Source organism: Cervus canadensis, chromosome 1 (assembly GCF_019320065.1).
Source record: "Cervus canadensis isolate Bull #8, Minnesota chromosome 1, ASM1932006v1, whole genome shotgun sequence".
In the NCBI taxonomy this organism is placed as follows: Eukaryota; Metazoa; Chordata; class Mammalia; order Artiodactyla; family Cervidae; genus Cervus; species Cervus canadensis.
In genome coordinates, this window is record NC_057386.1 from 77484055 (window position 1) to 77511391 (window position 27337).

The following is a 27337-nucleotide window of genomic DNA, read 5'->3' on the forward strand; positions in this document are numbered from 1 at the left end:
TTTTGGTTTGTGCTTTCAGGCAAGAGAGTGCCCACAGGAACAATAGAAACAAATTCCAAATGTGGACTCTCTCAACCAACAACTAACCTCTTGCTAATAACATTCACCTGTGTTGTAATGTTATTGTCCCGAGAAATTAAAGTATTGGGATGCGTTTACCCCAGAGGTCTTTCCTGTGTGCTGATATCTATCATTCTGCCCTCCCGTGTGTTGAGAGGCAGTGAATATAGTATCTAAACATACTGTCAAACCTTGCTGGTTTGTCATTTCCCCTTTGCTCAGTCTCCTGTCTCATCATTAATTCTGTCATTTTCCTATTTCTTGTCAAGGCTTTGAGCCGTGAGCTGTGATGGACAGCTCACAATTCTGACCTTTCCTGCCTCTCTCATTCTTTGACAGAAGCACTCACAGAAGTAAACAGCCGGCCGGAGAATTGCTGTTGGTGGGACAGCCAGCCCCCAGCCTCCTTTCCCAGGCCAGAGTCCTGTTCCCAGGCAGCTCGGGCGTGGGGACGTGTGGGCGCCCCAGGCCGAGCTGTGGCCCGGACACCGAAGCTGGGTCCCAGCCGTCCTTCTGCGCGCCCAGCATGCCTGGGCCTCCCTTGTGGGCTGTGACTTCCTGGGCCCTGGCCTTCTCAGCCACTTTGGAGAGGGTGGAGCTCTGGGGCTTCCTAGGACAAAATGCAGTGCCTTCCACAGAACTGCTCCTCAGCACTGAGTTACTGACCCCCAGCTCCTGAGACCCCTGGTCTGGACGCACTCCAGCCCTGCTCTCCTTCTCTGGGGCCTCTCAGAACACACAGGGCACCCCTCTCTTCAGGGCTGCTTTCTGTTTCTTGGTCCCCATGCCTTGCAGAAACGAGACCTTCAGGCTCTGAGCATCATGCTAATGGTCCAGGGACGTGAGAACTGGGAACTCGCTGGATGCTGCCTCTGAAAGAATGACCTGCTTCCCCTGCTCCTGCTGTGGAGGTGAGACTGGCTGGCAGCTAGGGTGAGAGGGAGAGAGCTTGGAGTCTAGATGAGCTGTTACATGTCTTGTACTAATTAGCCCATCATGCCCCTCTGTCTTTTTTTTTTTTCTCTTTGAATTTTTTTGCCCCTCTGTCTTAACCAGGGTTATTACCCTGGACTTGTCCTTATGGGATCTGTTCTGTTTATTGTCTCCAGTTCCCTTAAGGCCTTATAAAAACAGAGTAACAAGATGAAAGAAACATGGTGGGCCTGTCAGGAAGAGCAAATGCTTGAGGTTGTATTGAAGCAAAACTTCCATTCTTTTATCATCCATTCATCCATCCGTCCATCCATCAACCCATCCACTTGTCAAAACATTTTTAAGTGTGTTCAGTGTGCCCAGAATCATGTGAATTGCTCAAAATATAAATGTAACTCAAGTGTATAAAAAGTTTCCAGCCTTCCAGGATCACTCTTCATTTTGTGAGCCTAAGTGACCTGTACCTTTATTCTGTGAACTGCAGAAATCCAGTCACCCTTTCTGAGGGCTGTGTGAGGATAAACCTATGCCTGCTGATATCACCTGTTCTCTGGGTGCTGCTCTGTCTTGGGATTCTCTCATCACCTCTTCTCCTCTGCTCTACTTCTGCACCAGCGGTCTGTGTTCTGGTTTGTTTCAAAACAGAAACACGCTTTCTTCCTTCATTGCCTAAGGCTGCTATTAGGGGATAGGGGTGAACAAGTCACCCCTATCTTAGAAGTCCTTGTGAGAGAATTGTAACCTAGACAAGGAAAGCCTGAGGAATATGTGGGCCTTCACTGCTCCAAAAGCCTCTCCCATCACTCACCTCCCATCTCTCTGGCCAGCCATCATCTTGCTAGTGAGTCAATTGCCACTCATCCAGGCTTTTCCTTTCTCTATCCTCAGGCTCTTCACTTGAGAAGAGCAGGGAGGACTGTCTTAGCAGCTGGATAATGTCTCCTTAGGGGTGCCCCAGGCCCCCCAAGGGCTTGATTTTTGACATTGTTTGGTTTCTTATTGTCTTCCTCTTTCTTTTCATATCTGACCTCAGGCATATTCTTTGCAAATTAAAAAGCCCACCATAGTGTTTTCCCCAATAAAAAAAAAACAAAAAAACAAGTTTTCTCCAAAGATAAATCAGTCACACCACCTAGAATGTAGAGATAGCTATAGGCAGCTTTTACAGTTGAATTTTGTTTCATAATTAAGAGGCAGCGTCCCTGCCCACAACCTGGGCATAGCAGGAGAGACAGTACATGAAGCAACTTTGCAGCAAAATATTACGAGTGACGGGACAGGGGTGTGCAATGGCTGCTGGAGGACCACCCAGGAGAAAGCATTTAAGTTCCCCCTGCTGCTTCCTGGAAGGCTTTGTAGACTGACTTGAGTTAGGAATTTTCCAGGAAGATAATGGGGAAACAGCATTCTAAGCAGCTAGAGCAGCATGTGAATGTCACAGAGGTGTTCAGAGGCCTGGCAGCTTGGAGGAACAATGAGTGTTGGTGTGTTAGGAGCATGGGATGAAAGGATGGGCAAGGACTATCTACCATGCTCAGGATTGACAATTCTCCCTGTATCAGCCATGCCACTGTGAACTCTGTGATCAAGGTGGCTGCGGCAGAGGACGTGCAGAGGATGAACTGGGGAGATGCCAGGTGGGGGCCAGGTGGGGGCTCGAATTCCAGCAGGGCATGGAGATCAGATATACGTGTGAGCGTGCTTAGTCACTTCAGTTATGTCCGACTCTGTGCGACTCTATGGACTGCAGCCTGTCAGGCTCTTCTGACCATGGGATTCTTGATGTAGGAATACTGTAGGCAGTTGCCATGCCCTCCTCCAGGGGGTCTTCCTAACCCAGAGGTTGAACCTGTGTCTCTTACGTCTCCTGAAGTGGCAGGCAGGTTCTTTACCACTAGCACTATTTGGGAAGCCCAGAGATCAGATACATGGTAGGTCAAATGACTTCATTGTCACCATGGGTTTGCTGGGGCTGCCCGGCTAGTGCATTGCACCCACCAGTATGCCTGAAGTTGTGTCTGAAACCACTACAATATTGTAAAGTAATTAGCCTCCAACTAATAAAAATAAATGAAAAAAAAAAAGATGAAAAGAATCACACACACACACAAAAAGAAAGTCAACCAATAAATGTGGGTTGAAAGAATGAATCGGGGAGTTGGACATTGTGTCCAAAGATATATTCAGTGACTGTCATTTCATGTCACACATCTAAACGTGACTGACAAGTCTTCCCTGTACTGACATGCACAATATGAGTTCCCAAATCAATAGAGCACTTACTTGCTACCATTTTAAAGGATAACTTTGGGATGGTTTAATAAAGAGGTAAACTACAAAGGCGTAGGCAGGTTACAGGGAATCTACAAGTGATGGTAAAGTGCCTGAGGGCAGTTTTCACCCCTGTAAACCCCCAAGGTGAGAGGAGGGATGTTCCTGGAGCCTGGAAGGAGAAAGTTACGTAGGGTGGGCCACCCTGACAGGCCCTGTAGCCTTTAGTGGAGGTTTGTAGTCAGCTAGAGGAACCCAAGGGAATGCTACCTTGCCATGACTTTCCTCTCTCCCTCCATCTTCCAGCAGGCCACCCAATTGGCTAAATTCCACCAGAAGCTGAAGGGCAAGGGGGCCTGTGGCCCCTCCCAGGCAGAGGGTAGGGTGTGTCTACCACTTTTGGTGGTTCTGCCCCTTTTCCTTGAGATCAGAAGGCAGTGGGTATGTGGAGGTAAAGATAATTCTTTCTCCCTGAACTGTCATCTGCGTGAAGCTTCTGCTTTGGCTGCCGTCTCGAGGCAACACAGGCTTCACGTTAGACTCAGGCAGGTCAGTGTCACTGCTCTGCATAGCTTCAGTGTGCTCTCTGACCTCCACAAAACTGACTGACAAGCCCAGTTCAGTGGCTAAGAGTGAATTCAGTTGGGCGCTAAATTCCTACCGTAGCAAAGCAGAAGGACCTCCTTAAAGATGTGAACTTTGATCAGGAAACATATAGTCTCAGACAGAAGTTAGGGCTAATATTTAAATATTTGTGCCATGATTGAATAGAAGCCCACGCTTTGGTCACCTTGAATGGGAAGGGAAGCGACACTTGTTGCATACCTATCATGTTCAGGTTCTATGTCACATGCTTTGCAAAACTGAAGCTCTCAGGTCATTGAAATTGGGGGTCCATATTCATCATCACCAATCAGTCATAGCTCTATTAAAAACTTGATAAAACTTGATAAAATGTGATAAAACTTGCCATATCCGTGTAGTACTTCTGTAAGACTATAGAATTTTTGCAAAGCTTTGAAAAATTAAACTAATGTAAAACCTCTGTGGGGAATTGTCATAGCTGGCTTGAAAGCATCAACGATTAAATAACAATACTTCACGAGGCAGTCGAGCATGGTGCCCTGCTGAAGCTGCAGAGAAATCTGAATAAACAGAATGCAGAAGCTCAGTAGGAATTTGACCAGGCTAATAATATTTCATGGGTCTATAAACCTGTAATTTAGCCTCAGGATTTCTGCCCTTTGTTTCCCTTCTCAACTTGGTTTTCCCTTGTACTTTGTGACAAGGAAAATAAGGTTGTCATAAACCTTCCACCTTAGATGGTGGATTCATTGCAAGCAGCACTGGTTTTTACTACCGACCACAAATAAGAGACAATGGGGCTCGATGATACTATTGGATTTTATGCAGTTGGACTTGGTGTTGCTGGATTTGTTGGAAGTCTCTTGAGGCTCATGTGCCCCTTCTGGGAATTTTATTTTTCTAAATGAAGCCTACTGAAGAGGTTTTAACTTTGATCACTTTTCTTTAACGACATCATAATAATGGGGCTTGGGTGAAATCACATATCTCTTTGCCAGATTTCCCTAACACCCAGTTCTGTTGCCCAAATGAAGATGACAACTGACTGTGCTCAAGGAGACAGAAGGATGCATGTCTTTAACAAGGTGTTACTGGAAGAAATACACTGACCAGATGCTAACATTAAATCATAATCTATCTGACTTTGCTACAGCCAAATTGAAATGGCATTACCGTCAATCAGGAGCTCCTTTTTTAAAAATCTCACCGTTATAGAAATCTTTTCTTGAACTGTGACTTCGGTAGCCCTGGTTATCTAGCTAGGCACACAAAAAAGTCTTTTTTTGAGACAATTCACATTCTGTTCACTCTTTCTCTTAGCTGCTAAGATACGAACTCTAGCACCTTGCAGAATGACCTCCACCTCCTCCAATAATTTCTGGAAGTTTCTATGATGTGACTTATGTGTGTTTATGAGCTCAGAAGGTCACCTCCGGAAGGTGTCTGGTAGGTTCCCCACTGCCTGCTCCTGCTTCTGCTGGCTGTTGCTGCCGCCCCTCGATGCGGCTGCTTGTGTCACAGCTAGTTGATGTACTGGAATGCCTTGTCATCAAAGCTTTACTGTGTGCTGTGAACCATCAGTGTAGCCGGCTATGCTATTTTAAGCACAGAAATACGGATACTGTTTTTCTCTATTAGCCAGGTAGCAAGGCAGCACTGCTTATGCTTCAAAAACTAAAAACATTGAAAAAATAAAAATAGCTTCTAAGTTTTAATTTGAAGTCTATTTCCCTCCCCTTCCTCCCAAAATATGGGAGTTGGGAGAAATACCCAGGTGACAGTCACCACGCCTTTTCTCACTGGCTGCCTGTGTTCCAGGCCTCTTTTGGGTCCGTTTACTCCAGGAAATTAGTCTGTCAGGTGACAATAGGCTCCTGGCCATCCTGCCTCACCAGACAATTAGACATGCTCATATTGGACACCATTTAGTTTAAGCTGGGATTTCCTCATCATGGAGTGCGACTGAATTGAAAATCAGTGCTTTGAGACGCTCTCAAGCTCAGGCCTAAGTGGACTGTGGGGTGAAGCAAACCAGAGGGGTGGCATCTGTTACAGGATGCTGTGTGCACCCCCTCATTCATATACTGGGGTCCTCACCCTCAGTGTCTTACAGTGTGACTGCATTTGAGATGGGGTCTTTAGGGAGGTGATTAAATTAAAACTGGTCATTTAATGTGGGTTCTAATCCAGTCTGGCTGGTATCCTTAGAAAAAGAGGAAATTAGGGCAGAGAGACACTACACAGAGGGAGAGGATGTGGAGACACAGAGAAGATGACCGTCTACAAGCCAAGGAGAGAGTCCTGGGACAGTTCTTCCCTCACTGTCCTCAGAAGGAGCCTATCCTGCCAGTACCTGGATCTTATCATCTTGACCGTTTTAAAAAAATTAATTTTAAAGGATTCGTTGCCTTGCAATGTCATGTTAGTTACTGCTGTGCGGCAGAGTAAATCAGTCATATGTGTGCAAATATCCACTCAGTTTTAGGTTTCCTTTTTTTTATTCTTTCTAATTGCAGAGTCCTTGCTCCAATCTATATTGTCGCCACTGGGGAGGAAAATTATATATATATATATAGATATATATGTGTGTGTGTTTGTGTGTATTTCTTTTATTTTTCATTTACTTTTATTAGCTGGAGGCTAATTACTTTACAATATTGTAGTGGTTACAATATTGTAGTGGTTTTTGTCATACATTGACATGAATCAGCCATGGATTTACATGTGTTCCCCATCCTGAACCCCCCTCCCACCTCCCTCCCCATCCCATCCCTCTGGGTCTTCCCAGTGCACCAGCCCTGAGCACTTGTCTCATGCATTCAATCTGGGCTGGTGGTCTGTTTCACACTTGATAGTATACTTGTTTCAATGCTATTCTCTCAGAACATCCCATCCTCGCCTTCTCCCACAGAGTCCAAAAGTCTGTTCTGTACATCTGTGTCTCTTTTTCTGTTTTGCATATAGGTTATCGTTACCATCTTTTTAAATTCCATATATATGTGTTAGTATACTGTATTGGTGTTTATCTTTCTGGCTTATTTCACTCTGTATAATGGGCTCCAGTTTCATCCATCTCATTAGAACTGATTCAAATGAATTCTTTTTAATGGCTGAGTAATATTCCGTGGTGTATATGTACCATAGCTTCCTTATCCATTCGTCTGCTGATAGGCATCTAGGTTGCTTCCATGTCCTGGCTATTATAAACGGTGCTGCGATGAACATTGGGGTGCATGTGTCTCTTTCAGATCTGGTATCCTCAGTGTGTAATGGCCCCGCAGCAGTGGGATTGGTTGGGTTTTAATTTCCTTCCATTAGGTCACCACTGAGCCATGAGTGTTTTTTTCTCATTAGTTATCCTAATCTTATACAATAAGTAGTGTATAACATGTCAATGTTGACATCTGATCGGTTTAAGCCCTCTGGGAGCTGGAGTGAGCATTTCCCCGGTGTTTAAGCCACCTGGTCCGTCTGTGGTCCTTCATTATGGCAGCCCTGCATAGCCCCAAACATCCCAGGAACAGTTCTCAGGTGAGGCCTGAGAGGCCGACTCTGCCTGCAGGGGTGGAGCAAGCCACCCTGCGTGCTGTGGGTTGTTCTGAGAAGCACCAGGGCGAAGGCCAGCCAGCAAGAGGTGACCAGTGGTGTTCTTGTGGGGAGGTGCAGCCCAGGAGTGAGGAGTCTGGAAAACGCAAGATGGGACTTCCCTGGTGGTCCAGAGGTTAGGACTCTGGGCTCTTCCTGCCGGGGGTGCGGATTCAATCCCTGGTTGAGGAACTAAGATCCTGCATGCCATGCAGAGTGGCCAAAAAAAAAAAAAAAAAAGTGATAAAGACTGGAAGAGACAAGATGCCTAGACTCAGGAAGATGTCCATCACTGTCAAGGAGTCTGTCAGAGCCCAGACTGAATGACAAAGAAAATTATAGGACTCTGGTTTGGGGAAAAACTGAGGATGAGCAAGGCTAGGACTTAGCATCTGGACACTGTGGGGGAATGTGGGTACCTAGTTATGGGAGGAGGGTCAGGTCCTGTCACTAGAATCTGACCCTAAAATCAGATGCGACTACCAAGGTCCTTTTCCATCCCAAATACTTATATTTCTGACCTGTCTGTCCTTAAATCACCCCTGACTGGTGATATATAGGGTCGTAGTGTCTAAAGCAGGCTAAGCCTATAAGAAATAATGTGAAATGCCTTCAGTGCTGAAGTGGTGGCCCAGGGAGGCAGTGAGGTCATTGCACGGCCACTGCAATTCTGCTGAATGAACAAGGGTACATCTTCCGCAGGAGCCATTTGCTTGGTACGCTTATTAATTTCCAATGTGCCATTCTGGGATCTTTCCCAGAAATGTCATCCGTGACTCCTGGGAGGAATTTTTCCAAGCAGGTGTCCCTGCTTTGCCGCTTGTAGCAGGAGCTTCTGAAGCAACATGAGTTGCCTTTCATGTACCACATACCCCAGGCAGAAACAAAAATGCCCAGCACAGGAGAGACTGTAGATAGTGTAAGGAGGGTTTCAGTTTAGTTTTGCCTGAGAATGGAAAACAATTTAAGCAGTTGCTCTACTGGTTCGTGAAAGTAATCAGAGCTACTAGCATAGAACATAGTCTCAGATTTGCTGGGTCTAATACTCTAGAACAGCATTTTTCAGACATTTTGTAATAGAATCCTTTGGTCAGATGGATTCTTAAGGAGAGCTCATGACAACAGAGGGAAGAGGAGCAGTTTTAGTTGAAACAGAGAGGGGAGGCCTGCCTGCTACTCATCCCCCAACCAGAGAGAGTTTTTGATAAAGGGCAGTTTAAAAGCCACCCTCAGTTTTTAATTCACTCAGAAAGAGTAGCTCATTCATTAATTGGCCAGGCTGATATATTATGAATATATTACGAATATTGAAAAACCTAAGAAACTTTTAGGTTCAAAATATGAGACTACGACCTTCAAAGATGAAAAGAAAGTTAGCTAAGCAGTTGTCCCAATTACTTGCTGTTCTTTTAACAAGCGATCCCAATACTTTAATGGCTTGAGATAACAGCATGCATTTAATTCGCTCCGGAATTGCAATTTGGATGGGGACAACTCTGCTCCAGTGGCCTCAGGCTGGGGCAGCTTAACAAGGACTGGAACATTCACTTCCAAGATGGTTTACTCAGATGGCTGGCACGTTGGTGTGCTGTTAGCTGGGGACTCAGTTGGGGCTGTTGGATTGGAGCCTTGATTAGTTTTCACAGAAGTCTCTCCTTGGGCTGCTGGAGATTCCACAGCATGGTAACTGCCTTCCAACAAAGTAGAGATCCAGACAGGCAGTGAAAGCTGCCAGTCTTGTAAGAGTTTCCCCTAGAAACTGAGATGGTGTCATTTCCCCTTCATTTCATTGGTCAAAGCAGCTACAGAGCCCACCCACATTCGGCGCCATAGACCACACCTCTTCATGGGAGGAGCGTCAAAGAATTTATGGCTGTCTTTAAGCCACTGCAGTGGTTCTTTCTTTCTTTTTCCTTCTCTTTATTCTGTCAGCATCCTCTTCTTCCTCCTCCAATGATAAAAATGTATGGAATCATTACGGTGCACCAGACACTTTGCTTAGTGTTCCAGCAGCATGTAAGAGAGAAAAGGCAATCCCATATTTACAGAAGATTTGTTTCCTCCACAAACTATCACTAAACAGAAGCAGTCACAATTTATGATCACTTACATGTAACAAATGTTTAGAAATTGGCTACTGTATGTGCCAGATGTTGGAGGGACTACCAGAATCATTAAGACCCAGGACTTAACTTCACTGAGTTTACAGTCAACAACGATCAGACAGGACAGCACACGGCATTTTTATTATAGACCTATAAGCAGTGTTGGGAGAGCCCAAGGTCGCGGAGACTGATTTTGGCTGAGGGGTGGGGAATGATTCATGGTGGAGGCAGCAGTTGAAGACACTTCAGATGGAGGCTGAGAATGAGGCACATTCCGAGATGGGAATCTGATGAGAAGATGCTCAGAGGTTGCCAAATGCTGGTTTGATTAGGAAATGACGCTTCAGGTATTTTGATAGGAGTTTGATGTCTGCGTAGGGGAGCTTAGGGAAGATATGCTGGGAAAATGGCTTGGGGCCCTTTGTTGGGAAGCCCCCAGAATTGTATTTTTAAATCTCTGGTTTGGAATACTTAAAAGTTCTCATGTTTCATTTGAGAATAAAACTTTTTTTTTTTTTTTGAGTTCACAAAGATGCACAGTTCTGAAGTGCCAACCACAGCTGCCGTGAGAGGAGATATGGCCTCACAGAAGAGGATGGCTAGCGACATGGGCTGTCTTTTCCTACCATCCTCGATTCAGCATCAGCGAAGCCGTCTGCTTTTGGAGATACTCTATTTCCTGTTGAAAACTTTTGAGTGAGGATCATCACCTTTTCCTGGGCTTTCCTTTTGGAGTCTCAAAGGCCTGTCTGCTGGTGGGGAAAAACTTTCCAGAATAGCTGTTGCTCCCTTTGGGTGGGATGCCTATGGTCAGCTGGAGAAGAGCAAGCAGGATATGGAGCTGAGGATCTGGAAAAGTGGTGCTGTTGCCAGTTCTGTTGCCAGTTGACAGCAGGATCTTGGAGAAGAACAAAGAAGCAGATATAATCTATTCTGAGGATAACAGAGAAAAGTAGTTTCCAAATTAGAGGTCAGGGTAGTGGGGGTTTCTTTGTGGTTTAGGGACTATGGATAGAGGAAGAGTGTCAGTGATTATTTCTTATTTCAAGTGAGAAGATAATGCCATAACCAGAGGAATTGTGATAAAGAATATAGAAAATCACTTCAAAGAGAAATAAGAGGGTCAGAATTAGCCCATTTGTGGATGATAGCAAGGCCTGGAAACATTTTGAAGAAAGAGATAAAATGCTTTGAGAGTTATAAAGGCATAGAAAACTAAGTAAAATAGAAACAACTCTTCAGATTTTGATTTTGATATCCCTAAAGTCTGATAGAAAAGCTGGGAAGATCTTTAGGAATGAGGATTGAATCATGAAAGTAGGAGAAAGAATGCATTTTTAAATCGTTATGAGTATCTTGACCCATATGCTTGTGGATGAACACAAATATAATTAAAAGAATGTGCTACACCCTATTTGGGGGCATTTTGCATACAAGGAGAGAGGTCACTTCATGAGCCACGGCAGCTCCCAGCCTACTGGATGATGGAATCACAAGCAGGACTTTCCTCTGCCCATCACAAAAGAACCCACACAGGCACTTTTTGAGAAGTGGAAGGGTTACTGCACGTCAACCGTAGAATCTGCTGCCCTCTCCCCAGAGTGGTGTCAGATCTGGGGCTTGTGTTGGACGTCTACCTTGAGGGCCATCACAGCGTGTAGTCATCCAGTTTATTTTTATTTCCTTTTCAACTCTCTATTTGTCCCCTGGCCTCCCCTCGATTAGGATATATGTTGCACGAGAGTGGGACCGTGCCTGTTATCCTCTGCTATATCGTTGGTGCAGCTCACAGTGTGGTAGAGAGTGGTTGAAAGAGTGAACAGAACTGCTGTCCTTTGGAGCTGTCTTTTCATAAATTTTGGAGGAAACATTTTCCCTCTTGCTAGTCATGTGACGTTACTTTTTTTTTTTTTTTAAAGAAATTGTGGGGGGGAGGAGCCAAGATGGCGGAGGAGTAGGACCGGAGACCACTTTCTCTCCTACAAATTCATCAAAAGAATAACCGAATGCAGAGCAAACTTCACAAAACAACTTCTGATCGCTAGCTGAGGTCATCAGGCCCCAGAAAGCAGACCATTGTCTTCGAAAGGAGGTAGGACAAAATATAAAAGATAAAAAGTGAGACAAAAGAGCTAAGGACGGAGACCCGTCCCGGGAAGGGAGTCTTAGGCGGCCTTGCTTGGGCTAGGGTCCGGGCCTGAGTGCCCTGAGGACAATCGGGGGGAGCTTCTGTGAGGTGCCAACTTGAACTGTGGGAGACCAAAGGAGAGAGAGAAAATTGACCGGCCGGAACACACTGCCGGCCGTTCGCAGAACAAAGGGACGGGGAAAGTCCCGGGAAGAGCTCGCAGGCTGCGGACCGGCGCAGCCCCGCCGGAGGCAGGAGGCAGGGGGGAGGGGAAGGTCGCAGCGAGACACAGGGCGCAGGCACCCGACCGGCGCGGGGCGGGGACTGGGGCTGGGGACGCGGAGGGCAGAAGGCGCGCGCACCCGCCTGGCGCCAGCGGAAACTGAGACTGGGTCCGCGGAAGGGAGTGGGTGCGCCACACCTGGGGATAGCGCGCCCACCAAGCCCCTGGCTGCCTGGACCGCTCTGACGGGGAAGGCACAGAGAGCAGGCGCAGCTTTTCCTTCTGCGCTTTTGTGTAACACCCGAGGGCTGGAACCTAGCGCAGCGCGGGGCGCGCTCCATATAGAACAGCCGGGAGCCTGAGCAGCGCAGACGGAGAAAGCAGCGTCAGCCCCTTCCGGCAGCACCAGCCCGCCCCCGCAGGGCCAGCCCCTCCCCGCAGCGCCAGCCCCGCCCCGCAGCGCCAGCCCCGCCCCGCAGCGCCAGCCCCGCCCCGCAGCGTCAGCCCCTCCCAGCAGCGCAACGGAACTAGCTACCTGAATAAGAGTCCGCCTCCGGCCGCCTGTGTCAGGGCGGAAATGAGCCTCTGAAGAGACCGGCAAACAGAAGCCAAATAAACAAAGGGAACCGCTTCAGAAGGGACTGGTGCAACAGATTAAAATCCCTGAAGAAAACACCGACTTCACCGGAAGGGCCCTGTAGATATCGAGAAGTGCAAGCTGGAACGAGGAGCTATCTGAAACTGAGCCGAACCCACACTGACCGCAACAGCTCCAGAGAAATTCCTAGACATATTTTTACTTTTTTTTTTATTTTTCTATTTTTTCTAAGTAAGGAAAAAAAAAATTTTTTTTTCTTTTTATATTTTTCTTTTTTATTTTTTCTCTTTTATTTTCCTTTAAAATTCCCTATTACTCCCCCATTACTCCTTAACTTTCATTTTCATAGATTTTTACGATTTTTTTAATTAGGGGAAAAAAAAATTTTTTTTTTCTTTTTTTTCTTTTTCTTTTTTTTCTTCTCCTTTTTCTTCTTTTTTTTTTCTTTCCTTTTTCTCTTCTATTTTCTATTTTTCTTTTTCTCTTATTTCTTTTAAAGTCCTCTAGTACTCCTCTACTACTCTTCATTTTCATCTTCACTACACTATAACCTTACAAAAAAAAAAGAGAAGCCCTATCTTAAAACCGAAGATTATTCCCTCCCAATCTTGACTCTCTGTTTTCTACCTCAGAACACCTCTATTTCCTCTTTTCCCCTTCTCTTCCCCATCCAATTCTGTGAATCCTTGTAGGTGTCTGAGATACGAGAACACTCTGGGAACAGACAGCTGCGTAGATCTGTCTCTCTCCTCTTGAGTCCCCCTTTTTCTCCTCCTACTCATCTCTATCTCCCTCCTCCCTTTTCTCCTGTTCATGTAACTCTGTGAACCTCTCTGGGTGTCCCTAACGGGGGAGAATCTTTTCGCCATTAACCTAGAAGTTTAATTATCAGAGCTGTATAGTTGGAGAAGTCCTGAGACTACAGGAAGAATAAAACTGAAATCCAGAGGCAGGAAACTAAAGCCCAAAACCTGAGAACACCAGAAAACTCCTGACTACATGGAACTTTAAGTGATAAGTGACCGTCCAAAAGCCTCCATACCTACACTGAAACCAACCACCACCCAAGAGCCAATAAGTTTTAGAGCAAGACATACCACGCAAATTCTCCAGCAACACAGGAACATAGCCCTGAATGTCAACATACAGGCTACCCAAGGTCACACCTAACACATAGACCCAACTCAAAACTCATTACTGGGCACTCCATTGCTCTCCAAAGAGAAGAAATCAAGTTCCACGCACCAGTACACTGACGCAAGCTTCCCTAACCAGGAAACCTTGACAAGCCAAACGTCCACCCCCACCCACTGGGTAAATCCTCCACAATAAAAAGGAACCACAGACCTCCAGAATACAGAAAGTCCACTCCAGACACAGCAATCTAAACAAGATGAAAAGGCAAAGAAATACCCAACAGGTAAAGGAACAAGAAAAATGCCCACCAAGTCAAACAAAAGAGGAGGAGATAGGGAATCTACCTGAAAAAGAATTTAGAATAATAATAATAAAAATGATCCAAAATCTTGAAAACAAAATGGAGTTACAGATAAATAGCTTGGAAACAAAGATTGAAAAGATACAAGAATTGTTTAATAAAGACCTAGAAGAAATAAAAAAGAGTCAATTAAAAATGAATAATGCGATGAATGAGATCAAAAACACTTTGGAGGGAACCAAGAGTAGAATAACGGAGGCAGAAGATAGGATAAGTGAGATAGAAGATAAAATGGTGGAAATAAATGAAGCAGAGAGGGAAAAAGAAAAAAGGATCAAAAGAAATGAGGACAACCTCAGGGACCTCTGGGACAATGTGAAACGCCCCAACATTCAAATCATAGGAATCCCAGAAGAAGAAGACAAAAAGAGAGGCCATGAGAAAATACTCGAGGAGATAATAGCTGAAAACTTCCCTAAAATGGGGAAGGAAATAGCCACCCAAGTCCAAGAAACCCAGAGAGTTCCAAACAGGATAAACCCAAGGCGAAACACCCCAAGACACATATTAATCAAACTAACAAAGATCAAACACAAAGAACAAATATTAAAAGCAGCAAGGGAAAAACAACAAATAACACACAAAGGGATTCCCATAAGGATAACAGCTGATCTATCAATAGAAACCCTCCAGGCCAGAAGGGAATGGCAGGACGTCCTGAAAGTAATGAAAGAGAATAACCTACAACCTAGATTACTGTATCCAGCAAGGATCTCATTCAGATATGAAGGAGAACTCAAAAGCTTTACAGATAAGCAAAAGCTGAGAGAATTCAGCACTACCAAACCAGCTCTTCAACAAATGCTAAAGGATCTTCTCTAGACAGGAAATGCAGAAAGGTTGTATAAACGTGAACCCAAAACAACAAAGTAAATGGCAACGGGACCACACCTATCAATAATTACCTTAAATGTAAATGGGTTGAAATGCCCCAACCAAAGACAAAGATTGGCTGAATGGATACAAAAACAAGACCCCTATATATGCTGTCTACAAGAGACCCACCTCAAAACAAGAAGACACATACAGACTGAAAGTGAAGGGCTGGAAAAAAAATATTTCATGCAAACGGAGACCAAAAGAAAGCAGGAGTCGCAATACTCATATCAGATAAAATAGACTTTCAAATAAAAGCTGTGAAAAGAGACAAAGAAGGACACTACATAATGATCAAAGGATCAATCCAAGAAGAAGATATAACAATTATAAAATAATATGCACCCAACATAGGAAGCACCGCAAATATGTACGGCAAACACTAACGAGTATGAAAAGAGGAAATTAATAGTAACACAATAATAGTGGGAGACTTTAATACCCCACTCACAACTATGGAATAGATCAACTACACAGAAAATTAACAAGGAAACACAAAACTTTAAATGACACAATGGACCAGCTAGACCTAATTGATATCTATAGGACATTTCACCCCAAAACAATCAACTTCACCTTTTTCTCAAGTGCACACGGAACCTTCTCCAGAATAGATCACATCCTGGGCCATAAATCTGGTCTTGGAAAATTAAAAAAAATTGAAATCATTCCAGTCATCTTTTCTGACCACAGTGCAGTAAGATTAGATCTCAATTACAGGAAAAAAATTGTTAAAAATTCAAACATATGGAGGCTAAATAACACCCTTCTGAATAACCAACAAATCATAGAAGAAATCAAAAAAGAAATCAAAATATGTATAGAAATGAATGAAAATGAAAACACAACAACCCAAAACCTATGGGACACTGTAAAAGCAGTGCTAAGGGGAAAGTTCATAGCATTACAGGCTTACATCAAGAAACAAGAAAAAAGCCAAATAAATAACCTAACTCTACACCTAAAGCAATTAGAGAAGGAAGAAATGAAGAAACCCAGGGTTAGCAGAAGGAAAGAAATCTTAAAAATCAGGGCAGAAATAAATGCAAAAGAAACTAAAGAGACCATAGCAAAAATCAACAAAGCTAAAAGCTGGTTTTTTGAAAAAATAAACAAAATTGACAAACCATTAGCAAGACTCATTAAGAAACAAAGAGAGAAGAACCAAATTAACAAAATTAGAAATGAAAATGGAGAGATCACAACAGACAACACTGAAATACAAAGGATCATAAGAGACTACTACCAGCAGCTCTATGCCAATAAAATGGACAACTTGGATGAAATGGACAAATTCTTAGAAAAGTATAACTTTCCAAAACTGAACCAGGAAGAAATAGAAGATCTTAACAGACCCATCACAGGCAAGGAAATCGAAAAGTGTAATCAGAAATCTTCCAGCAAACAAAAGCCCAGGACCAGATGGCTTCACAGCTGAATTCTACCAAAAATTTAGAGAAGAGCTAACACCTATCTTACTCAAACTCTTCCAGAAAATTGCAGAGAAGGTAAACTTCCAAACTCATTCTATGAGGCCACCATCACCCTAATTCCAAAACCAGACAAAGATGCCACAAAAAAAGAAAACTACAGGCCAATATCACTGATGAACATAGATGCAAAAATCCTTAACAAAATTCTAGCAAACAGAATCCAACAACATATTAAAAAATCATACACCACGACCAAGTGGGCTTTATCCCAGGAATGCAAGGATTCTTTAATATCCGCAAATCAATCAATGTAATACACCACATTAACAAATTGAAAGATAAAAACCATATGATTATCTCAATAGATGCAGAGAAAGCCTTTGACAAAATTCAACACTCATTTATGATTAAAACTCTCCAAAAAGCAGGAATAGAAGGAACATACCTCAACATAATAAAAGCTATATATGACAAACCCACAGCAAGCATCACCCTCAATGGTGAAAAATTGAAAGCATTTCCCCTGAAATCAGGAACAAGACAAGGGTGCCCACTCTCACCACTACTATTCAACATAGTGTTGGAAGTTTTGGCCACAGCAATCAGAGCAGAAAAAGAAGTAAAAGGAATCCAGATAGGAAAAGAAGAAGTGAAACTCTCGCTGTTTGCAGATGACATGATCCTCTACATAGAAAACCCTAAAGACTCTACCAGAAAATTACTAGAGCTAATCAATGAATATAGTAAAAGTTGCAGGATATAAAATTAACACACAGAAATCCTTGCATTCCTATATACTAACAATGAAAAACAGAAAGAGAAATTAAGGAAACAATACCATTCACCATTGCAACAAAAAGAATAAAATACTTAGGAGTATATCTACCTAAAGAAACAAAAGACCTATACATAGAAAACTATAAACACTGATGAAAGAAATCAAAGAGGACACAAACAGATGGAGAAACATACCATGCTCATGGATTGGAAGAATCAATATTGTCAAAATGGCTATTCTACCCAAAGCAATCTATAGATTCAATGCAATCCCTATCAAGCTACCAACGGTATTTTTCACAGAACTAGAACAAATAATTTCTCAATTTGTATGGAAATACAAAAAACTCGAATAGCCAAAGTAATCTTGAGAAAGAAGAATGGAACTGGAGGAATCAACCTGCCTGACTTCAGACTCTACTACAAAGCCACAGTCATCAAGACAGTGTGGTACTGGCACAAGACAGAAATATAGACCAATGGAACAGAATAGAAAGCCCAGAGATAAATCCACGAACCTATGGACACCTTATCTTTGACAAAGGAGGCAAGGATATACAATGGAAAAAAGACAACCTCTTCAACAAGTGGTGCTGGGAAAACTGGTCAACCACTTGTAAAAGAATGAAACTAGAACACTTTCTAACACCATACACAAAAATAAACTCAAAATGGATTAAAGATCTAAATGTAAGACCAGAAACTATAAAACTCCTAGAGGAGAACATAGGCAAAACACTCTCCGACATAAATCACAGCAAGATCCTCTATGACCCACCTCCCAGAATATTGGAAATAAAAGCAAAACTAAACAAATGGGATCTAATGAAACTTAAAAGCTTTGCACTACAAAAGAAACTATAAGTAAGGTGAAAAGACAGCCGTCAGATTGGGAGAAAATAATAGCAAGAAAGCAAGCAGACAAAGGATAATTCTCAAAACTATACAAGCAACTCCTGCAGCTCCAATTCCAGAAAAATAAATGACCCAATCAAAAAATGGCCAAAGAACTAAACAGACATTTTTCCAAAGAAGACATACAGATGACTAACAAACACATGAAAAGATGCTCAACATCACTCATTATCAGAGAAATGCAAATCAAAACCACAATGAGGTACCATTACATGCCAGTCAGGATGGCTGCTATCAAAAGTCTACAAGCAATAAATGCTGGAGAGGGTGTGGAGAAAAGGGAACCCTCTTACACTGTTGGTGGGAATGCAAACTAGTACAGCCGCTATGGAGAACAGTGTGGAGATTTCTTAAAAAACTGGAAATAGAACTTGCCATATGACAGCAATCCCACTTTGGGATACCCACTGAGGAAACCAATTGAAAGAGCACGTGCACCCCAATGTTCATCGCAGCACTGTTTTAATTAGCCAGGACATGGAAGCAACTAAGATGCCCATCAGCAGATGAATGGATAAGGACATGTGGTACATATACACCATGGAATATTACTCAGCCGTCAAAAAGAATTCATTTGAACCAGTCCTAATGAGATGGATGAAACTGGAGCCCCTTATACAGAGTGAAGTAAGCCAGAAAGATAAAGAACATTACAGCATACTAACACATATATATGGAATTTAGAAAGATGGTAACGATAACCCTATATGCAAAACAGAAAAAGAGACACAGAAATACAGAACAGACTTTTGAACTCTGTGGGAGAAGGTGAGGGTGGGATGTTTCAAAAGAACAGCATGTATACTATCTATGGTGAAACAGATCACCAGCCCAGGTGGGATACATGAGACAAGTGCTCGGGCCTGGTGAACTGGGAAGACACAGAGGAATTGGGTGGAGAGGGAGGTGGGAGGGGCGATCGGGATGGGGAATAAGTGTAAATCTATGGCTGATTCATATCAATGTATGACAAAACCCACTGAAATATGAAGTAATTAGCCTCCAACTAATAAAAAAATTGAAAAAAAAAACAGCTGTCCTCAGCAGAGATGATCTTGTCCCATCAGGGGGCATTTGGAGATGCCTAGAGACCTTGTTGGTTGTCATGTCTGGGGTGGGGATGCTCCTGCTCTCCAGTGGGGAAAGGACAAGAATGCTCCTCTGTACTCATCCTACAGAGCACAGGGCCGCCCACCACAGCGTGGAATCCTCTGGCTCCAAGTGTCCACGGTGCCGAGGCTGATACAGGTGGAAAATAAAATTTTAAATGTAGGGTGGGAGCAAAGAAAGAGGAAAGTGGTTTATAAGGGAACACTAATATATCACTTTTTTGTCACCCAGGAAAAAAAATAACCATTTTAACCTGTTATATGCAGACAACATTATGTATAAAATATTCAACAGGAGTCAACTTCAAGCAAAATTGGTTTCAAAAACCTGATTTGCTTCTCCCTTTTCCTGTATGAAATGTGTCTCTCCTGCTCTTAGTCCAACACAGAGAGATAATTTCAGATGAAAATTTGATGCTATAACAAGAAAGACCAAGAAGCAGTTTTAACAAAGAACAACTTACTAACTTTCCTCTGTCGAATGTTCTTTCTGGAGAAATGGAGTGCAGAGAGGGTTATTAGGAAATAAGACTAACAAGGAACTGAAGAAAGGATTATGAAAAGCATTTTGTTTTCTTGCGGTTAATTCCTTATCCAAACTTTAGGATACTGGTAGGACTTCTCATTACAACCAAAATGTAATGGCTGAAACACTTTGCTTCAACAAGTAATGCTAGAATAAGTAGAATATATTTTAGAGTCCTTTGAATTATTTTTCGTAGTTTTAATACTTTTTATCGTAATCTTTTCTTCTGACAAAGGACGAGAGATTTTTGTTCATAACCTTGTTCAGCAGCCTTATCATTTATGAAAGAATACTAATTCTAGGAGCGTATTAGAACTTGCTAAGTTTAAGCTGTTATCTTAAAGCCTAACAGAAACTGCAAGAACCATAGCCTTGAGTCATGTGAGGAGGCAGAGGAACCATCTCTGGCCACCTCTTGCCCTTTATCAAATGCCAGCCTGACTTCATTTGCCTCTTTGGTTTCCCACTGCAGAACTCAACAGCCCTGCTTCAGCACCCGGCTCAGAAAAGCAGAGCCCCATGGCCCAGCAGCACAGCCCCCTGGCCCAGCAGAGTCCTCTGGCCCAGCCCAGCCCAGCCACCCCCAACAGTCCCATCACCCAGCCAGCTCCGCCTCAGCCACTTCAGCCTCAAGGACATGAAAATAGGTAAAGTTTCCTCTGTTTTTTCTAATTTTGAATAATGAGGAAAGTATAAGGAGAGAGTTTGGGACAGGACAGAACGCAGGCAGGAGAGAGATTTTCAAAAAGTAAAAATTACCATGTGCACCTTTGTGTGATTTTGAGATTGTGTACGTGTTATAAACATAGTTTTGTTAGCAAATGTAGATGTCTGTCCTTCACAGTAAGAGAAGCTTTCCTGAGTAAACAGTGCATGATTGCAGATAAGTAAGGGGTTAGCTAGCTGAAGAGCACATTAAAGAGAGTAATATTTACAGTATTCAGTAGCATGCAGTAAGACCCTTGGGCAGGAGGGAGCATGCAAGCATGAGGGAGGAAATAAAGCCAGTGTCAGGGGTGAGGGAGAGGGAGCATGGGTGGTGGGGACCCACCCTAAAGGGTCCTGTAGGCATGTTATAGATTCTGATCTTTATCTTAAGTGTAGCAAAGAGGTTTTTGGAGGATTTTAAGCTTAGGACTGACATCCTTGGATTAGCTTTGCAAGACTCTCTCTCAGTTGGCCCCTTAGAGAGCAGACTGGAGGCTGATCGAGATGAATGTGGTTAGATGTGGCTGCAATGTCCACCAAGTCGCTGATGGCCCAGAGAATAACAGTGGCATGGAGGGGGAAATGCTGAAGAATTTGTGAGCATGAATATAGGTTAGTGTTTTCACTGCATTTTACTTTATGTCCACCTACCAACAGTCTAATGAGATCCTTCCATCTCACATCATGAACAAATGTGATCAGGTGCTATGAACTTCCATAATAAAAGGATGCCATAGAAAATCAATGCTGTCTTCCTATTGAGACTTGTGTGTAACAGGGAGCCTGAATTAGGTGGAGCCATTAAAGAAAGAGATGAGGACATGTTCCCATGTTGTTTTCACCCTTTCAAAGGAGAAAAATAGAACAACCCACAGGAATATCTCTGAAAACAAAACCCTCACTGGTCCTTTTCGTGAACATCTGCTACCCATCTCCTGCCTCCCCTGTTAGTGAAGATGAAGTGAGACCCAGTTTTTGAGTCCCAGAACTCTCTAGGTTTATCACTCAGAATGTTGCAAAGCAAATATTTTCCCTGTGCCACAAGTGTTCTTTCCATGAAGCCCAGTCCTATTCTGATTTCTCCCATTTCCTTTCTTAGAGAAGTAGATGTCTGTTGTCCTCTGCTGTGTATGGTTTTAATATAGCCCAGAGAAGAACAAAGACTAAGCCCCAAAGAGTAAATGATACAGAGGCAAGAATCCAAGAGTCCATAAGAGGAGTATGTCCTGGGTGCCTTGGTAATAAGTCCCTGATGTGCTTGCTTTCACCATGTATGCTTTGGACAGATCACACTGACTTTCCCCAGGATTCATTTTAGACTTTGGAGGAGGGATCCAAGTGCTCCTGCAGTTCCTGAGCCAGCATCAGACGCCCCTGCTTCTTGGCTCTGCCTCTGTCAGTTAGCTTCCCAGACACAATTCCATCTTCCCTTTGTGGATTAGACTTTGCTGGAATCAGGCTCTTGCTTCTGGCCTAGGGGTGGGTAATCTCATCGCTGGAGTGTAATAGTTTAGCGGGGAGAATGGCGCTGGGGAGAGGCCACTGCCCTGTCCCCATCAGCTACTAGTTACAACAGGGACTCAGCCCTTGTCACAGAAACAGCAGCCTTTGGATGTTTTTTTGTTTGTTTGTTTTTTGCCTGACTTCAGGATAAAATATTTCCTAACTCTGGGATTAACAGGTTGATCCAATTTGTTTTATAGATTACTAACAGATTTACCCAGGATTCTTAGCTGTTTTTGCTTCAGTAACATTAAATGTCTGGAATGTGCTCATTCCAATTCCAGGGCCCTTTTCCTGAGACTCACGTTTCCTGGCTTAACTTTTTGATTGCCAGTAGGTGGATCTTTTCCAAATGAATGAAATAATTCTAAAATCTCACTGAACCGTTTTTCTAGAACCATTTTTCTAGGTTCATTTCAAGATGTTCATGGTATCAGAGAGAAACTCTGCCTTTTTCTAGATCAGGCTACAGATGTCTGCAAGGCAACTTGTATGCCAAGCACAGTATGAATTTCCTATTAGTTCGTTTGTACAAGTGCCCACCTCCATGTCAAATTGAGCCAGTTTCCATGTTAAAGTGTGATAAAATAAAATGACAATCTGCTTGCAAATTTTCTTATATGAGTTAGAAGAAGTGAATATTTTACCCTGTCTTATTTACTCTTGAATTGGCTTTCTCCTGACATGCTGCACACCTCTATTCACTTCTCTCTTAACATCCTTTTGGTGTGTGCTCAGGAAACAAAATAATTTTGATAGAAGCAAAACATTGCTCAAGGAAAAGCATTTTTTGAAAACAGTGAGGAGCCCTTGTGTAATATATTCAAAAACTAAGTATAAATAGCAGAGTTCACCTTCCCAGCAAAAGCAATCATTATTTACATGTCTTAAATATCAAGGTCAGTGGAAAGCATTAGAAATTGACTTCTTTCAGAGACTTTGTACACTCGATGCTGAAGACTGGAAGCAATTCTTGAAAGACCCACATGAGGCAAAATCCCACCATAATATCCCCTACCACATGAGCAGCATTTTTTGATTCTGGAACTTATACCATAAAATTCTCCTAGAATTTACCATTAGCAATCTGGTTTTATCATCTCTAAAGTCTCTTTAATAATGTAATTAGTAGCTACAAAGAGTTATACTAGTATACAACCTACAAAGGTTATCCTTTCATAAGTAAGGGAACTACCATCAGTAAGAGAAATATCAATAACCTCAAATATGCAGATGACACCACCCTTATGGCAGAAAGCGAAGAAGAACTAAAGAACCTCTTGATGAAAGTGAAAGAGGAGAGTGAAAAAGTTGACTTAAAGCTCAACATTCAGAAAACTAAGATCATGGCATTCAGTCCCATCACTTCATGGTAAATAGATGGGGAAACAATGGAAACAGTAACAGACTTTATTTTGGGGGGCTCCAAAATCACTGCAGATGGTGACAGCAGCCATGAAATTAAAAGACACTTGTTTCTTGGAAGAAAAGCTATGACCAACCTAGAGAGCATATTAAAAAGCAGAGACATTACTTGTCAACGAAGGTCTGTCTAGTCAAAGCTATGGTTTTTCCAGTAGTTATGTATGGATGTGAGAGTTGGTCTATAAAGAAAGCTGAGAGCCAAAGAACTGATGCTTTTGAACTGTGGTGTTGGAGAAGACTCTTGAGAGTCCCTTGGACTGCAAGGAGATACAACCAGGCCATCCTTAAAGGAAATCAGTCCTGAATATTCATTGGAAGGACTGATGCTAAAGCTGAAACTCCAATACTTCAGCCACCTGATGTGAAGAACTGACTCATTTGAAAAGACCCTGATGCTGGGAAAGATTGAAGGTGGGAGGAGAAGGGGACATCAGAGGATGAGATGGTTGGATGGCATCACCGACTCAATGGACATGAGTTTGAATAAGCTCCAGGAACTGATGAAGGACAGGGAAGGCTGATGTGCTGCAGTCCATGGTGTCGCAAAGAGTCAGACATGACTGGGCGACTGAACTGATGAAGTAAGGGAACTCTTAAGAGACTTTGAAAAATAATAATAATAATCCTGAATTTTCCTTAAAATAAACTGTTTCACAAATTCACAGTAACAACTTTTGCCCTAACTGTTATGTCGTTCACTTAAAAGTTAGCAATACTCATAAAAATCTGTGTATTTTTCTTATTAGAGAATTCTTCAGTTGTTCTTCAATGTAAAATCCCGACACATGGCACTGTCGAATGAAATTTGAATGGTGAGAGGCAGGCTTGGGTGACAGCTGTTACAGGTTCTAACTGTCCCTATTTCTAGGCTCCGGGGAGACTCTTAACATTTCACCCTCTTTTGCTGTACTTCATGACACATCTGGTTGGAAAGGAAGCTCATAATGGATATTTCATACCAGCACCACAGCCATAATGAAAATAAAGTGACTGTGCTATAGCTTGAAACAATGTGACATCTAAACCACCAAGCAAACAATTTCTAGAAAAGAACCAACACCCACCAACGAATGTCACCATCTAATTCCTTTTGTTTAATTCATGCATTTGCATAGTTAAGTGTCTTTTTCAAAGCTTCTTTTAAATAATTATGTTCTCAGCATGCACACTCTCAGTAGGTGAGTGGACAGCTTGCTGAAGTATAAAGCAAAGCCTGAATTATGCATCTTGCAAAAGGAAAGTGTCACTTCTGTTAGTTAAGTAACTAATGGGAACTACTTAACCCTTTATTAAAGTAACTGCATTGCTAACCCCCTTCAAAGCCCCAAATAAAAACACATCTACTGCCATTTACAGTCAGTGTGTCCTCAACAAATCTTAGATTACACTAATGGCAGTTGTTCAGGTGAGACATTCTTTAAAATATTTAATACTCATCAGACCATAAGTCAGTAAAAAAACAAATAAAACCAGAACTCATCTAGTCTTAGATGGTGAGAGGTAAAAATTCTGCTGGTTTGAACCCATTTCCCTGAGACATATGAGTTTTTCCTTGTTGCTAAACATTTTCTCAAATCCTCCATATTAACTCTAGATAAAATTATTGTTATACAGAATGTATTTTTTAATTGACCTATATCCCTAAGTAACTCATTATGTAGAACACTGTTCTGGCAATTGGCAATGAACTATGGAGTTCAGTAGCCTCTATACATGGTAATAATTTTTTTGCTTTGTCTCGTTAATGATCCCATAATGGTAGGCATTGACTGCTTTAGCCCTTTTGGGACCTGGAAACTCCTCATTTTAGAGCAACTTGAATCTACAAAACAGAACTAAAAAACTAGTTTTGGCCTCTTTTGCCAAAAAGTCAAACACGACTGAGCTGAACTGAACAGTGACTTTCTCCCTGATTTGTAGTTAGTGATTATACTTTACTTTCACTCCTTTAACCTCTGTAAGATACTAAAAATTCTGCAAGCTAACAGGTTAAACTAACCTTTAATTAGATATTTGTAGGGCTTCACTGGTGTTTCAGATGGTAAATAATCTACCTGCAGTGCAGGAGACCTGGGTTCGATCCCTAAGTTGTGAAGATCCCCTGGAGGAGGGCGTGGCAACCCTCTGCAGTATTCTTGCCTGGAGAATCCTTGTGGACAGAGGAGCCTGGTGGGCTACAATGGGGTCACAAAGAGTCAGACATGACTCAGAGACTAAGCACACAGCACAGGGTATTTAGAGATCACTTAAGTTGTGTTTTCATGAAGTAATGAATGCTGTGTATGTGTGAGAGAGAGAGAGAGAGAAAGAAAAATTCAAAGGGTTTACTGATGTTAATTCAGACTGATGTTTGGGTACATATAGTTAAGTATGTGAGTTAAGCTGCAGTGGCACAGCTTTTAAATAGCCAAGTCAAAGAAGGTGATCCACGAGTCCTTTTTCACAAAGTTCTGATTGACCGTCACTTTTACTTTGATTTCTTAAGCGGCCAAGTGAAAAGTATATAATATGGCATTTGTCAAAGATTTTAAAATAATGCTTATCATTTATTTAATCTTCTTGTAATCCTGAATATGCAAAAGAACCACCAAGAGGTATGGCCTTTACATGCTTGGAGGTCCTAAGGTCATTCTAATCTCTTTAGAATCCTGAGATACCAAAGCAAGTATCATTTCCATTCATTTAGTTACAGGTCAGAAGTAAAAGCGAGGCAAGATGTGAAACCAGACATCCGGCAGCCTCCATTCACGGACTACAGGCAGCCTCCACTGGACTACAGGCAGCCCCCAGGAGGGGACTACCCGCAGCCCCCACCCGTGGACTACAGGCAGCCTCCGCTCCTGGACTACAGGCAGCACTCCCCAGACACCAGGCAGTTCCCGCTGTCAGACTACAGGCAGCCCCAGGTACCTCAAAGACCCCACCATGTTTGTTTCATTTTTCTGATCAGCAGACCTATAATTCTCACACAAACACATGCAACTCTGGTGCATTTATTTATGGTGCTCAGCAGCAGTGAATGAGAAAATTCAGAGAGATAATACCACTGAGGCCTATGTGCAATAGTTACATGTTTTCCACATAAATGGATAAGAACTAAAGTCCACAAGCTACGCAGCAGTTCTTTTAATGACCAAGGAAACTGTTCTGATCTGCTCAAACCTTTTGAATGTTGTCTTGAAGACAGATTACTCCTCATGATATCTTGTCAGTTGGATCCCAGTAACTATGAGAGAGAACAGAGGGACTGACCGCAGAAGCTTCTCTGATATTAAACAATTGTTTATTCCATTTCTCCGCAACCCCAAAGGATTTTGATTATTTCACTGTGGACATGGAGAAAGGAGCCAAAGGATTTGGATTCAGCATTCGTGGAGGAAGGGAGTACAAAATGGATTTGTATGTGCTGAGATTAGCAGAAGATGGGCCAGCAATAAGGAATGGAAGGATGAGGGTAAGAATGTTCTCTTTTTGTAGAATTGCTTAATTCTGAAAGAAATGCCTATTGTGGTATTGATTCAGTGCTAAAGCCCACTATTAAGCAAACTGACTTGATGTACATGTTGCCTTCTTTCCATTTCACAGTCCAGTATTCTAAAGGTTTGGCCAAACATTGTTTAAGACTTATCTCTCATTTTCTTTCTAATGGCTTCTAATTGACAACTCTCAGTATGATGGTTTACATATATGTTTCTCTAAAAAAGCAAATTAAAGAAAATGGACAAAGTAAACAAGCCTAAGAGATACCTTGAAATGCAAATGTGGCTCCATAATCTTTTGTGTGGTTTGAGGATTTGAGATTGAATCTTTTGAAATTTATTTTTAGCATCGTGTTTTTTTCTTCACATGGTTTTGTTTTTCTTTGGAAATATTTCTTTTGAGTTGACTGACTTTGGGTTTGATATTGGGCAAAAAGAAGCAGGAGAAAGGGGGATGAAGCTTCTTGGATACATGTTGCCCTTAAAATGGTAGCAGCCAAAAATTTTCCAGTTAAAGTGTAAGTTAAGGGTAGATTTTTAATATAATAGTTACTTTGAGGCATCTAGTTGATGCATAACTAATTCTTCACCTACGGGTAC

At 42.5% G+C, this 27337-nt stretch overlaps 1 protein-coding gene across 2 annotated transcripts; it reads left to right on the plus strand.

Moving 5' to 3' along the window:
• Nucleotides 1-20099: 20099 nt before the first annotated feature.
• LOC122454524 (membrane-associated guanylate kinase, WW and PDZ domain-containing protein 2-like) lies at nucleotides 20100-26956 on the plus strand. Of its 2 annotated transcripts, none has more exons than XM_043489113.1 (3): nucleotides 20100-20269; nucleotides 25945-26164; nucleotides 26569-26956. In XM_043489113.1, exons 1-3 carry the CDS (start codon nucleotides 20142-20144, stop codon nucleotides 26743-26745), a joined length of 525 nt encoding a protein of 174 aa, XP_043345048.1. In that variant the 5' UTR covers nucleotides 20100-20141; the 3' UTR covers nucleotides 26746-26956. The 2 variants fall into 2 exon arrangements, with proteins under 2 accessions (XP_043345048.1, XP_043345126.1); XM_043489191.1 differs by having other exon boundaries at nucleotides 25951-26164.
• The last annotated feature ends 381 nt before the right edge of the window (nucleotides 26957-27337 follow it).

Coding starts and splice junctions, on each gene's coding strand:
- LOC122454524 (XM_043489113.1), top strand. CDS start 20,142: ATGGCCCAGCAGCACAGCCCCCTGGCCCAGCAGAGTCCTCTGGCCCAG. Junction 20,270..25,944: donor CCTCAAGGACATGAAAATAG/GTAAAGTTTCCT, acceptor CCATTCATTTAG/TTACAGGTCAGAAGTAAAAG. Junction 26,165..26,568: donor CAGACTACAGGCAGCCCCAG/GTACCTCAAAGA, acceptor GCAACCCCAAAG/GATTTTGATTATTTCACTGT.